At 42.5% G+C, this 14,012-nt stretch overlaps 1 protein-coding gene across 1 annotated transcript in view; it reads left to right on the top strand.

Moving 5' to 3' along the window:
* GON4L (gon-4 like) overlaps window positions 1-14,012 on the top strand; it is an 87,127-nt gene that overhangs the window by 58,629 nt on the left and 14,486 nt on the right. Inside the window, exons 15-20 of the mRNA XM_065875065.1 lie at window positions 33-119; window positions 1,251-1,422; window positions 2,899-3,043; window positions 4,156-4,306; window positions 10,270-10,386; window positions 12,267-13,970. Of these exons, the coding sequence (XP_065731137.1) occupies window positions 33-119; window positions 1,251-1,422; window positions 2,899-3,043; window positions 4,156-4,306; window positions 10,270-10,386; window positions 12,267-13,970 (2,376 nt within the window). The remainder of the gene's footprint in view (window positions 1-32; window positions 120-1,250; window positions 1,423-2,898; window positions 3,044-4,155; window positions 4,307-10,269; window positions 10,387-12,266; window positions 13,971-14,012) is intronic.

Here is a 14,012-nt window from a genome sequence, read left to right as displayed (position 1 = left end):
ATGTCACTATATTATTTTCTTTCCCTCCCCAGCATGTGCAGCTCTTGACGCAAATTCACCTTCTCGCCACCTCCAACCCCAGTCTCAGTTCGGAGGCCAGTACCACCAGGATATTTCTTGTAAGGTTTCAGATATCCCTAACTCTAAAGAATTGTGTATGCAGTTAGTTTGGAAGTCATTTCTCACAAATATTGACTCATCATAAGCTACATTTATTCTTCTCTCTTGCATGTTTTGGTAGCTGTTCGTATGGCTTCATGTGCTTGCTGATAAAACATAAGTTACTGGTTCCCGTTAAAGGACAAAAAGTATTCAGTTTCTTAAGACTATTCCTCTTACCTTTTTATTGGATTCTCTTACCTTTAGATCCACTCATCCTGGGCTTTTGGTACTTCTCTTCTTTTTATTGAATTCATTATTTATTAGGCTCAATATCAGTGTTTTATGTACAAAATTAATTTTGCTTATGGCATTATGAAGTATTTTGGAGGAAGGGCTTTTAATTTCAAATTTTGGGGATTTCCCTGGAGGTCCAGTGGTTAGGACTCGGCACTTTCACTTCCGGGGCCCAGATTCAATTTCTGGTCGGGGAACTAAGATCCTGCAAGCTGTAGGGCGTGGCCAAAAAGAAAAAAATTCAAATTTTAACACATTTTTGACCAGAGACGTATTATAGCCACAGGCGTTAGTTTCTGCAAAAATCCACCTGTCAGTAATGTGTTAAAATCCTATAAAAATTGCTCCTGAACTTTGGAGTAGGTCATGAGGATATTCTTTGCCTCTTGGGTAAGTCTCTTTGGAGTTTGAGTTGGCTAGTAGTCTGAGCTTCCTTCGATAGTCAGCAGAGTGTTATTTCCCTCTTATTGTGTTCAGAGGATCATGAGAAATACTTTGTTCTTCAGAGAAACCAATGAAGACATTTAAAATTTTTATTTTATTTTATTAAGTAGTGGCTCTCACTCTTGAGAATTTTAATTCTAGCTGGGGAGCTAGACCATACATCCAAAAGGCTGAGGAACACTCAGACTGAGAATAAAACAAGAGCAAATCAGTGTATGACAAATACCCAAATATCTGAGGACTCGGCAGAAGAACAGTCTTAATGGCAAAATGTTAATTATGGAAGACTTTATGATGATTTTTACCTGTTTTTATACTATTGTAGGAAGGACAGTTTTTCACTCAGAGGCTAAGGGCTACTGGTACTAATTTTCTGGAACTTAGATCTCCTTTGTGTCCTGTTTTCCCAGAAAGAGCTGGGAACCTTTGCTCAAAGCTCCATCGCCCTTCATCATCAGTTCAACCCCAAGTTTCAGACCTTGTTCCAACCCTGTAACCTGATGGGAGCTGTGCAGCTCATTGAAGACTTCAACACACATGTCAGCGTTGACTGGAGTCCTCGTAAAACTGTCAAGAAGACTGGTAGGGGACAGATGTGCCCGCTTTAAGTTTTTACTTGCAATGAGAGGTGGGAGTCTTATCCCATAGATAATTTCCTAGGGATAATTTCCTAGGGGTGGAGGAGACAGGGTGTTTGTAATTTCTTCCTTCTCTCTTTTATCCTCCCTTTGTGCTCATTATCTAAGTTCTAGAATTAGGTGATAATACTTGGGCTTAAGTAAGGGATGGAGGCAGTGGACAGGGCAGGGTTGTTGCGGGTAGAGATATGGGACTCCTGCTAATAATTGGACTTAAGTAGATATGAGGGTAAGTATTAGGAGTCAGGCCAAGACAAACTGGTATCTGATAAAGTTGGAAGTCAAGTGGTAAAGTCGGATTGTGTTTAGGTTTCTACTCACTTCTTCATTAAGATCATTTTATTTCCCATAATGATTATAGTGATATCTCCATTTTGAGTGAAACATTGATATGGGAGTTAGGAACAAATTAGAGATGTTGTACATTTACCCTGTTCAATATTTTAAAGAAATTTGCAGGTTTGGTTTCTACTTTGCATTGGTTTAGTATTTTTTGAGAAAATATTTGCTGTTCCCTTAAACTAAATATTTGCTTCTGATTTGTTCCTAGTTTAGCAAATTAGTTGTGTTTTGCTGTGGATTTGGGTTTGTCTTTGGATTTGATTTTAAATCCCTGACTCTTATAGTTAAATTGAATATAGTTGAATTTAAGTGTATTATGTCATAGACACTGATCTCAAACTACTTTATTAGTTATATGTTGGTAATGAAAACTTAATTCAACACCAGACTACAGTTATAACTTATACATATAGTGTCCTGTGTTTTTCTTCTGGGGATATAAAAATAACATTTATGGAAGGAGAAATATGGCTGTATAGTGGTGCTTATCTCTGGAAAGGCAGAAGTGCCTGGAATTGAGAGGCTTAGACAGCAAGACAGAAATGAATGAGACTGAATTGTCTCATTCTCTTTATGGTTTTTTTGTTCCCAACCTCAGGAGGAATCTGGGAGAACTTAATGAAAGTTAAGTAAGAATCAAATAAAATAAAATTTGGAATGCCAGATTTGTGAGGGAGATTAAAGAAGTTGGAATCTTATCCTGGAAGAAAGAAAGCATTGTTGAAGGTCACTTATCTTTCAAGGATTTAAAGGGGGAAGGAGGTAAAAATTTTTTGAGCATACACTATCTGCCAGGTATTACTAGGTACTTTATAAGTGCTTATGTTACTTAGTGTGTTAAGTATTCCACACAGGAAAGAAAAAGAGAATCAACTTTTAATAGCATTGAATGGGACTCCTTTTAGGTATATGTTAGGCTGAGAAAGATTGTGGAAACTTTTGGGAGGGGGGTATGTGGGTGGAAGGGCATCACGTTAGGTAGGGGTGGCTCTATCTAAATGGAAAAATGCATTCAGAAGCTTTTGTGAAGCCGTCTTTTGTTCTAGAATTTCATTTATCAGGAATCTTTTTCTTACAGCCTATGAATTTCCCTGTTTGCCAAAGCAAGTGGCTTGGATCCTAGCCACAAGCAAGGTTTTCATGTATCCAGAGCTACTTCCAGTGTGTTCTCTGAAGGCAAAGAATCCCCAGGATAAGATTTTCTTCACCAAGGCGGAGGACAAGTAAGGGTTTACTGTGAGGTGAACAAGAGCACAAAATATCCCAAGGAGAAGACCTGTATGGTAAAGAATGGACACAAAAGACAAAAAGAAAAGCAGTGTAGACGGGCACAGTTCTGTAGTATGTGCTTGTTCCAGCAGTGCCAAATACTGCTTTTTTTAGGGAATGACATACACATTTTTGAAACATTTTAAGTTGTTTTTTGTCTTTCATTTATTGTAAAAACTTGCCTTGTAATACTGTTAGAGGAAAATTTTCAAAGGAAAACAATTTTTTTATCCATTATCCTAACCACCCCAAGACGGTGATTTTTCTTTTTGCATTTCTTATATAATTATTGGCAATATAAGTGTAATTTTGTTTTGCTATTTTTAACTTAGCGTCTTCTTGAAATTGTTTTTTCTATCAGATTCCATGCTGTAACATTGTCTTATTTTTGTTTCTGTATATTGTCTTTTAAGGCAATATTAATGGCCCTATGATAGTCCTTTTATTTGCCACTCCTGCCCCCGCCCCTGCCCCCCCTGCCCCTTGTTTAGCTGTTCTGAGTGAGGCTTCACCAAGGATCTTTGCGCATAGAGCTTTTGAAAATCTTTCCAGCTTATCTCTTTGGGTAAATTCTCAAGAGTGAGATTATTCGATAAAGGTTATGAACACTTTTATGGCTCTTGATTTGTATTTCCCCACTGCCATCAGCAAATATGTACATAGGTAACTGTAACTGAATATGTTATGTTGGGAGGTAGTGTTGGTGCTGTTTAATATGTCTAACATGGTGCCCAATATTCATTTTATATTAGTTTTGTTAGAGCCATTCTTCTTCCTTCAAATTTCATTTGTGTTATTAGTATAAAGTGCGTCATGATCTGACATTTATTAGTGATTTATGCCTGGTTTTTCCTCTTCTCACTTGATTGGGAACTCCTCATTGAGTCTTATTCACATAGTACTTCTTAGCACTCAGTAAATATCTGAAATTTTCTGTTGAATTGCCATTAACTTGTACGAGAATTAGACGTAGAAAAAGTGGGTTATAGAATGTGGAGTTCATCTGGGAGGCTTTTCAGCGGGATGGACTGTCAGGTGAGATTGAGTGTCACTGCCCCTTTCTCAGTTTGTTAGCTTTAGGACTGAAGCACTTTGAAGGGACCGAGTTTCCTAAGCCTCTAATCAGCAAGTACCTTCTCACTTGCAAGACTGCCCACCAGCTGACAGTGAGAATCAAGAACCTCAACATGAACAGAGCTCCTGACAACATCATTAAAGTAAGTGCTCCCTGCATGCTCTACTGGAGACCTCGCCTGAGTGCAGCCATTCCTTTTCTTTTGCTTAGTCTCAATGAATAGCCTTTTATTTAAGGCTAGTTCCTCCCACCTGCACACTAGGTTAATTGCCCTCTTTCCTTTCCAGGAACAGTGATTCATTATTTTCCTCTGGAGTGTCATCTTCTTCCTCTGTTATAGATATTTCTCCTACATATAAAATTGTTCAAATTTTAAAATACATCTCGAATCTGTTTTCCTCTAGCTATTCATTTTCTCTTTGTTTTTTTCCACGCTAACCTTCTTCAAAGGGTAGGCCACAGTCCACTTATATCCTTCTCCTTAACTCTTTATATTTAGATATTTATATCAAAGTTATAAAGTGTACTTGAAAGAGTCAAATAGTTCTATGAGACTTGTCATGAAAGACAATAATTTTTCTCCCTATTTCCTGCTAAGCAAGGTTTTTGTGGGTGATGGTACATTTACCTCCATATCTAGGTAACATGCTTATAATTGCTGCCACTTGATTTTTTTTTTTTTAATATTTCTTTCTTTATTTGGCTGCATTGGGTCTTAGTTGTAGCATGTGGGATCTTCATTTGTGGCATGTGGGATCTTTCATTGCAGCACGTGGGCTTCTCTCTAGTTGTGGCGTGTGGGCTTCAGAGTGCACGGCTCAGTAGTTGTGGCACACAGGCTCAGTAGTTGCAGCGTGCAGGCTCTCTAGTTGTGGCTCACAGGCTCTAGAGTGCGCGGCCTTAGTTGCCCTGTGACATGTGGGATCTTAGTTCCCCGACCAGGGATCGCACCCACATCCCTGTGTTGGAAGGCAGATTCTTAACCACTGGACCACCAGGAAGTCTCCACTTGATTTTTTGGATTTAGGCCTTCTCTGTTAAACTGAAACCATGGAAGATGAAGACTTAGTTCTCTCCACACTCCTATAGTCTCACCACTCACTATAATTATATCACAGTTTTGCTTAGATTGTTTTTATTTTTTAATTTTTTTTATAAATGTATTTATTTTTGGCTGTGTTGGGTCTTCGTCACGGTGCGCGGGCTGTCTCTAGTTGCAGTGCGCAGGGGCTACTCTTCATTGCGGTGCGTGGCTTCTCATCGCGGAGGCTTCTCTTGTTGCAGAGCGTAGGCTGTAGAGCGCAGGCTCAGTGGTTTTGGTGCACGGGCTTAGTTGCTCCGTGGCATCTGGGATCTTCCCGGACCAGAGCTCGAACCCGTGTCCCCTGCATTGGCAGGCAGATTCTTAACCACTGCGCCACCAGGGAAGCCCACTTAGATTGTTTTTAGAGTTTACGTTATAAGCACGACTAAAAGCTTCTCACAGCTGAGCTATGTAGTGTATCATGATTACTTTGCTTTTCCTGCTGGACATTTTGTTTCTCTTGGTGTTAATAATTGCATTTTTTGAGGATGAGTGGGACTTGGTTTTATTATGTATGTATTACCAGTTCAACACTAAAGTCTTCTTCAGTTTTATAAATCTCTTTTCAATGTGTTCAAATATTTTAGGCGTCCTGCTATCATTTTCATCTCCCTGAAGAAGTCCTTCCCAGAGCGCTCTGATGCTGTTCCACGCTCCCCATGTTGCTCTCTTGGCTTGCTGCACTAACGTCTTCTCTGGCTTTTTCTTCACCATCATCCTGGGAATTCATTTCACTTCTTACTTGCTTTGGATCCTTTTATTTCTGAACCCCACATCATTTTTGCCTTGTTTTAGTGTAGCACGTCCTAGTAGTATTCTGAGGAAGAGTGCTCGAGAAACAAATTTTTAGGTTTAAACTACTTGTATTCATTGTCTGTCATGACATGACATGACCAATGTAATTTCCTAGTTTTGCTATTGTACTATATACCTGGTTTGTATATGTAACTATTGTTACTATGTAACAAGTGTACATGAGACCTGTCTATGAATCTATAATTATTCAACACCAAAAGTTTGAAATATGTCTCTATTCTCCCACTTCAGTGGGTCTAACATATTCTAGGTTGAAAATCACTTTTATCAGAACATTTTAAGGCCTCCATTTTCTTCTAGTTTCTAGTGCTGGCTCTTTAGAAATTTGATGCCCTTTTGACTCTTGACCCTTTATGTAACACTTGTTTTTCCTCTCCCTCCGGCAGTATGTAGGATTTTTCCTTTTTCTCCAGTGTTTTGAAATTTCTTGATAATATGCCTCAGTATGTGTCTAGTTTCATTAATTATGCAAGGTACTTGATAAACTTTACTTTGGAAACTCATAGGTTCCAGTATTGGGAAATGTACTTGAAATGTACATATTGATGGTTTCCTTCCCTTCTTTTGGTCTGTTCTCTCCTGTGGTGCTCAGTGGTCAGATGCTAGTCCTCTCAGGCTCATCTTCTCATCTTGTCTTTCTTCTTTTTTCCCATCACTGTGTCTTTTTGTTATACTTTCTGAGATATTACTTCAGCTTTTTCTTCTAACTGTTCTGCCGAGTTATTTTTTCTATCATATTTAAGATGTCTAATAGCTATTTTTATTGTTGTTCATTGAATATTCTTTAATAGCAAATGGCAGAGGGAATGTGGGAAAGCAAGAGAGGAAGGAGGCTGGAGTTTTCTCTTCTATACTCGATCAGCATAGTACTCCTGCCCTCACATATGCCTGACAGCCTCAGTTCAGAGAGCATCCTTTCCACAACCCTGGCTTAATTCTGCCAGGGTAGGGGGAGAAGCTGTCACTGGGCTACATCAAACAAGAGAGGGGATTCGGGGTCTAACCGCCTCTTCAGAAGATTTAAAACCTGTCCTCATCTCGACCTGTTTTTAATTCCTCCACTTCTGGAGGTATCTGGTGTCTTATCCTTTTGCCAGTCTTTGGCATAAATTTAGTTGACCCATAACTTTTCTCCACATGGGATTTGGTTTTCTTCATTCTTCTATGTGACTTACCACGCCTCCATCTGCTTTTTAGCTTTGAAAAAAAAATTTTTTTTAAATACATTTATTTATTTTTGGCGGCACTGAGTCTTCATTGCTGCACACGGGCTTTCTCTAGTTGCAGTGAGCGGGGTCTGCTCTTTGTTGTGGTGCACAGGCTTCTCATTGCGGTGGCTTCTCTTGTTAAGGAGCATGGGCTCTAGGCGCGTGGGCTTCAGTAGTTGTGGCATGCAGGCTCAGTAGTTGTGGCGCACAGGCTTAGTTGCTCTGCAACTAAGACCAGGGCTTGAACCTGTGTCCCCTGCATTGCTGGTCAGATTTCTTTCTTTCTTTTCTTTTTAGAAAAGAAAGAACCTGGTCCTGGACCAGGTCAGGACCAGGTCAGATTTCTTTCTTTCTTTTCTTTTTAGAAAAGAAAGAACCTGGTCCTGGACCAGGGCTTGAACCCGTGTCCCCTGCATTGCTGGTCAGATTTCTTTCTTTCTTTTCTTTTTAAAATTTATTTATTTTATTTATTTATTTTTGGCTGAGTTGGGTCTTTGTTGTGGTGCGCAGGCTTCTCATTGCGGTGGCTTCTCTTGTTGCGGAGCACGGGCTCTAGGCGTGTGGGCTCAGTAGTTGTGGCTCGCGGGCTCTAGAGCACAGGCTCAGTAGTTGTGCACAGGCTTAGTTATTCTGCGGCATGTGGGATCTTCCTGGACCAGAGCTCGAACCCCTGTCCCCTGCACTGGCAGGCGGATTCTTAATCACTGTGCCACCAGGGAAGCCTGGTAGTCGGATTTCTAACCACTGCGCCACCAGGGAAGTCCCGAGAATTTTGTTGCTTTTACTTTTTCTCTCATTCTGTCTCTCCTTTTAGACTTTTACCTTTAAAAATTTCCTTTCTGTTGTTTTCATGGGGATTCAAGAGGGAACAAACCCAAATAGATGTGTTTAATCTGCCTGTCTTACCAGTAAGTTACCCCTTAACTCTTCTTGTTTTTTAATAAGTTTATTTATTTATTTATTTATTTATGGCTGCATTGGGTGTTCGTTGTGGCGAGCGGGGGCTACTCTTTCTTGCGGTGCGCGTGCTTCTCTTCCTTGTGGTGTGCATGCTTCTCATTGTGGTGGCTTGTCTTTGTTGTGGAGCAGGGGCTCTCGGCACGCAGGCTCAGTAGTTGTGGCTCACGGGCTCCAGAGCTCAGGCTCAGTAGTTGTGGCACATGGGCTTAGTTGATCTGTGGCATGTGGGATCTTACTGGACCAGGGCTCGAACCCGTGTCCCCTGCATTGGCAGGTGGATTCTCAACCACTGCGCCACCAAGGAAGTCCTCCCCGCCCCCGCCCCCGCCCCCCCCCCCCTTTAACTCTTTAACCTATGAGAGTGTGGATGTTATCTCCACAAAGATCTTGAATTATTTCCCGATTGGCTATCCAGTGGATACTTTTCTGCTCTTATCCTGTTTAACTTTGCAGTTACATTGATACTTTGATAATGGAGTTCACACATTCCTTCTTCAGACTCCTATACTCTTATCTCCTGTGATACTAGGACTTTTACCTCAGGCTGCTCTTTCGTGAACTCTTCTTCCTCTGCTCTACCCTTAAATGTCAGTGTTCCACAGTAAATTTGCAGTGTGTGGTCTCATCCAGATTGATGATTTTTGGTGTTGTCTGTCTCTTCATAATTTTCAAATCTGTGTCTTTGGTCCGGGTTTCTCTCCTGAGCTCCGGCTCAATGAAGTCACCTGTTTAAAGGAATTCTTAGCTAAGATGCCTCACTGATGCCTCAGACTGAACTGTGTCTCCCTCTGCACCCTCCAGTTGTTGCCACTGGCACCACCACCACCAGCTAACTCCCCTCCGTCCAACTTACCCCTGCTTGGGTATGTTCTTTGTGTATGACATTACTGTCTGGCCATTTTCTCAGTCCATAAACCTAGGAGTTATACTCGACTCCTTCTGCTTGATCACTCCCGTCTGTCTGTCTGTCTGTCACCAAGTCCTCAGTTTTCTTACTCCATTTCTTACTCTGTTGCCTACTGCCTTGGTTCAGGCACCTGAATTAAGTTACACCTGCATTAATGCAGTAGTTTTATAACTGGTGTCTCTAATTCTGGCTCCATTTATTCCATTCTTCAGATTGCTGCCATAGCCACCTCTGTCTTATCCTTCAGCGTAGAGTTGAGACTGCTTGGCGTGGCACAGAAGGCCTCTCCTGCCTACCTCTGACTTGTCTTCTGAAGTCTCTTTGCATTCCTTTAGTTGTAGCCAGACCGATCTCTTTGTGGTTCCTTAAACACATTCATGATTTTGAAAATGAATTATATTCTGCCCTCCCCTGCTTCATTTAGCAAACTCTGTTTCTTTAAGATTTTTCTGTAGTTGCACCTGCTCCAGAAAGATCTTTCATTTTCATGTTTGAGTTGTGTGTCATTTTTTGTGCACATCTTTATACTTTCTTACACAGAATGTCACTATTGGTTTCTACTTGACTGTCTCTCCCACTGGTCTATAAGCTCCTTGAGAGCAGGGATTACTTCCTTATTTGTATGCTCAGCTTGTAGCACAGTACCTGGCGCTTATTGTCAGTGTAAGTTCAATTCCCCTCTTCATTCACTCTTAAAACTGAACTGTCTCAGTCTTGCTGTTCTTCTTTCCTTCCCTTCTAATGTCCTTCGCACCATTATTTGCTTAAAAGGCAGCTTCCATGGGCCAGGATAAGGATTAATAAGGCACTCTCACTGCGGCTGCTGGGCAGGAGCAAATTTTAGATAAGATGACTGACCATGTGCTTCCTTTTCTCTGTGACCTGAACTTTTCCCTTCCTGGTGACCAGAATGGAGCACATCAGAAGATATTGAGTAATGATAAAATATTTATTAATCAGAGATTAGCTTAATTTGAAATGCAGAAGCAGTCAGCATATGCTGTTCATGGCTACGTGTATATGGATATGTGTGTGTCTGTCTCAAACTGCTGCCCACCATACTCCCTACCCTGACAAAGGGCAATGCTCCTGGAAGGAATGTGACTCATGCTTAATTTCTTCACGCTCAGTTTTATAAGAAGACCAGACAGCTGCCCATCTTAATGAAGTGCTGTGAAGAGATCCAGCCACATCAGTGGAAGCCACCTGTAGAGAGGGAAGAACACCGGCTTCCATTCTGGTTAAAGGTACAGCCCTCCTCCTCAAAGTATGTCAGAAGTAGAAGGTCACTTGAAACCCGGCAGAAATGTCAAAGGCTACTTTACACCTCTGATGCTTTAGTTGTAGAACTAGGACTTAAGAAATCTTCTTCAGTTACCCTTCCTCTCCCACTTCTCCACCTGATTCTATAACCTTTTAAAAATAGTGGTTAAAATGCTAGTTTCTTAAAGGAAATTCAGAGGAGAGTTTCTAGAGTGTATAATTGGAATGCAGTCTTTTTAGAAATACCTGATATCATGCAGAAAAATCCTTCTTAAAAAGATGTCTCGAGACTGTCCGGGAAAGGTACCTAATATCTAGAAACCCCAATTATCATTATTTTTTAATATGTTTATTGGAGTGTAATTGCTTTACAATGGTGTGTTAGTTTCTGCTGTACAACAAAGTGAATCAGCTGTATGTATACATATATCCCCGTATCCCCTCCCTCTTGAGCCTCCCTCCCACCTTCCCTCTCCCACCCCTCTAGGTCATCACAAAGCATCGAGCTGATCTCCCTGTGCTATGCAGCAGCTTCCCCCTAGCCATCCATTTTACATTTGGTAGTGTATATATGTCAGTGCTACTCTCTCACTTTGTCCCAGCTTCCCCTTCCTGCCCTGTGTCCTCAAGTCTGTTCTCTCTGTCTGCGTCATTATTTCTGCCCTGCCACTAGGTTCATCATCACCGTTTTTTAGATTCCATATATGTGCATTAGCATACGGTATTTGTTTTTCTCTTTCTGACTTACTTTACTCTGTATGACAGACTCTAGGTCCATCCACCTCATTACAGATAACTCAGTTTCGTTCCTTTTTATGGCTGAGTAATAATCCAGTGTATATATGTGCCACATCTTCTTTATCCATTCATCTGTTGATGGACATTTAGGTTGCTTCCATGTCCTGGCTATTGTAAATAGTGCTGCAGTGAACATTGTGGTACATGTATCTTTTTGAATTACGGTTTTCTCAGGGTATATGCCCAGTAATGGGATTGCTGGGTCATATCATAGTTCTCTTTTTAGTTTTTTAAGGAACCTCCATACCGTTCTCCATAGTGGCTGTATCAGTTTACATTCCCACCAGTAGTGCAGGAGGGTTCCCTTTTCTCTACACCCTTTCCAGCATTTATTGTTTGTAGATTTTTTGATGCTGGCTGTTCTGACCGGTGTGAGGTGATACCTCATTGTAGTTTTGATTTGCATTTCTCTAATAATTAGTGATGTTGAGCATCCTTTCATGTGTTTGTTGGCCATCTGTATGTCTTCTTTGGAGAAATGTCTGTTTAGGTCTTCTGCCCATTTTTGGATTGGGTTGTTCGTTTTTTTGATATTGAGCTGCATGAGCTGCTTGTATATTTTGGAGATTAATCCTTTGTCAGTTGATTCGTTTGCGAATATTTTCTCCCATTCTGAGGGTTGTCTTTTTGTTTTGTTTATGGTTTCCTTTGCTGTGCAAAAGCTTTTACGTTTCATTAGGTCCCGTTTGTCTATTTTTGTTTTTATTTCCATTTCTCTAGGAGGTGGGTCAAAAAGGATCTTGCTGTGATTTATGTCATAGAGTGTTCTTCCTATGTTTTCCTCTAAGAGTTTTATAGTGTCTGGCCTTACATTTAGGTCTTTGATCCATCTTGAGTTTATTTTTGTGTATGGTGTTAGGGAGTGTTCTAATTTCATTCTTTTACATGTCCAGTTTTCCCAGCACCACGTATTGAAGAGGCTGTCTTTTCTCCATTGTATATTCTTGCCTCCTTTGTCAAAGATAAGGTGACCATATGTACGTGGGTTTGTCTCTGGGCTAGAAAGCCCAATTATTTTTACCAAATTCTGGCATGTGCTAGATCCGAGTGTTCTTGTTCCCAATAGGCCAGTCTTCCGTCCATCCAAGAGGAACTGCAGCGCATAGCTGATGATGCCAGAGAGGTAGGAAATGTGACCGGAACCACTGAGATCAACTCAGACCCAGGCCTAGGAAAAGGCAGCTCGGAACTGGGGAGCGAAACTCGGTACCCATTGCTACTGCCTAAGGGTGTAGTCCTGAAGCTGAAGCCAGTTGCCAACCGTTTTTCTAGGAAGGCCTGGAGACAGAAGCGGTCATCCGTCCTGAAGCCCCTCCTCATCAGACCCAGCCCCTCTCTCCAGCCTAGCTCCAGCTCTGGGAAAACAGCAGCTAGGTCAACTCAGTCAGAAGCCCCTCCGAGCAAAATGGTGGTCCCGATTCCTCACGTGATCCAGCCGGCCACTGTCTTACAGACAGTGCCAGGTGGCCCTCCACTGGGGGTCCCTGGGGGTGATAGTTTTGAGTCTCCAGCAGCGCTGCCTACTACGCCCCCCGAGGCCAGGACCAGCTTCCCTCAGCCTGAGCCCCAGACCCTGCTCTCCTCTGCCCCTGTGCCCAAGGTAATGCTGCCCTCACTTTCTCCTTCTAAGTTTCGAAAGCCATGTGTGAAACGGAGAGCCTCAAAGAGAAAGGGGGCCAAGGCCTCTCTCTGTCTGAAGCCTGCCCCCCTCATCCACCCTGCGCCTGTTATCTTTACTGTTCCTGCCACCACCGTGAAGGTTGTGAGCCTTGGCAGTGGCTGCAACATGATCCAGCCTGTCAGTGCAACTGTGGCGCAGAGTCCTCAGACCATTCCCATCACCACCCTCTTGGTTAACCCTACTTCCTTCCCCTGTCCGTTGAACCAGCCCCTTGTGGCCTCCTCCATCCCACCCTTAATTGTTTCTGGCAATTCTGTGAATCTTTCTGTACCATCTGCCCCAGAAGATAAAGCCCAAGTGAGTGTGGACATAGGTTGTCCTTTGGCTGAGGGGAAAAATGCCTTTCAAGGCCTAGAACCCAAATTAGAACCTCAGGAACTATCTCCTCTCTGTGCTGCTGTCTTCCCCAAAGAGGAGCACAGCCCAGGGCCTCCACCAGCAGACAGGGTGTGCCAGGAACAGTTGTCAGAGGGCAATGCCTATGGCTGGACTCTTGTGAAAACAGAGGAGGGGAGGCAGGCTGCAGAACCACTGCCTCAGGGCTTCCAAGAATCTCTAAACACTTCCCCTGAGGATTTAGAGGAAATCATTAAGATGGAACCTAAAGACCCCGGGGAGGACATCTCTGGTGGATCCCCAGAGCAGGACAGCTGTGATGAAATCAAAGAAGAACGTGCTGTGGAATTGGACACTGGCTTCTCAAGTGAGGAGTCAAGCGGGCCTAGAGAGGTAAAGAAACAGACGGTCCTACAACAGGAGGAGGAGAGGGGTCAACCAGCTAAAACCCCTTCAGCTTCTCAAGAGCCTACTGATGAAGGAAACTCAGGAGATGTGAGCAAGGGGTCCCCAAGGAATGCTTCAACCTCCACTGACCCTGAAATGGTGCTTAGCAGCCCCTCAGGGAAGCCCGAAGACTTATGCAGTGTTGATGGTCAGTCAGTGGGGACCCCAGCTGGGCCAGAAACTGGAGGAGAGAAGGATGGGCCAGAGGAAGAGGAAGAAGAGGACTTTGACGACCTTACCCAGGATGAGGAAGATGAGATGTCATCAGCTTCTGAGGAATCTGTGCTCTCTGTCCCGGAACTCCAGGTGAGAGTTGGGGACTGTTCTCCAATATTTTGTGGACTCTAT

Source organism: Phocoena phocoena, chromosome 1, assembly GCF_963924675.1.
Source record: "Phocoena phocoena chromosome 1, mPhoPho1.1, whole genome shotgun sequence".
Lineage (NCBI taxonomy): Eukaryota > Metazoa > Chordata > Mammalia > Artiodactyla > Phocoenidae > Phocoena > Phocoena phocoena.
The sequence above is the reverse complement of the archived record's forward strand: the minus strand, read 5'-3'. Positions and strand labels throughout refer to the sequence as shown.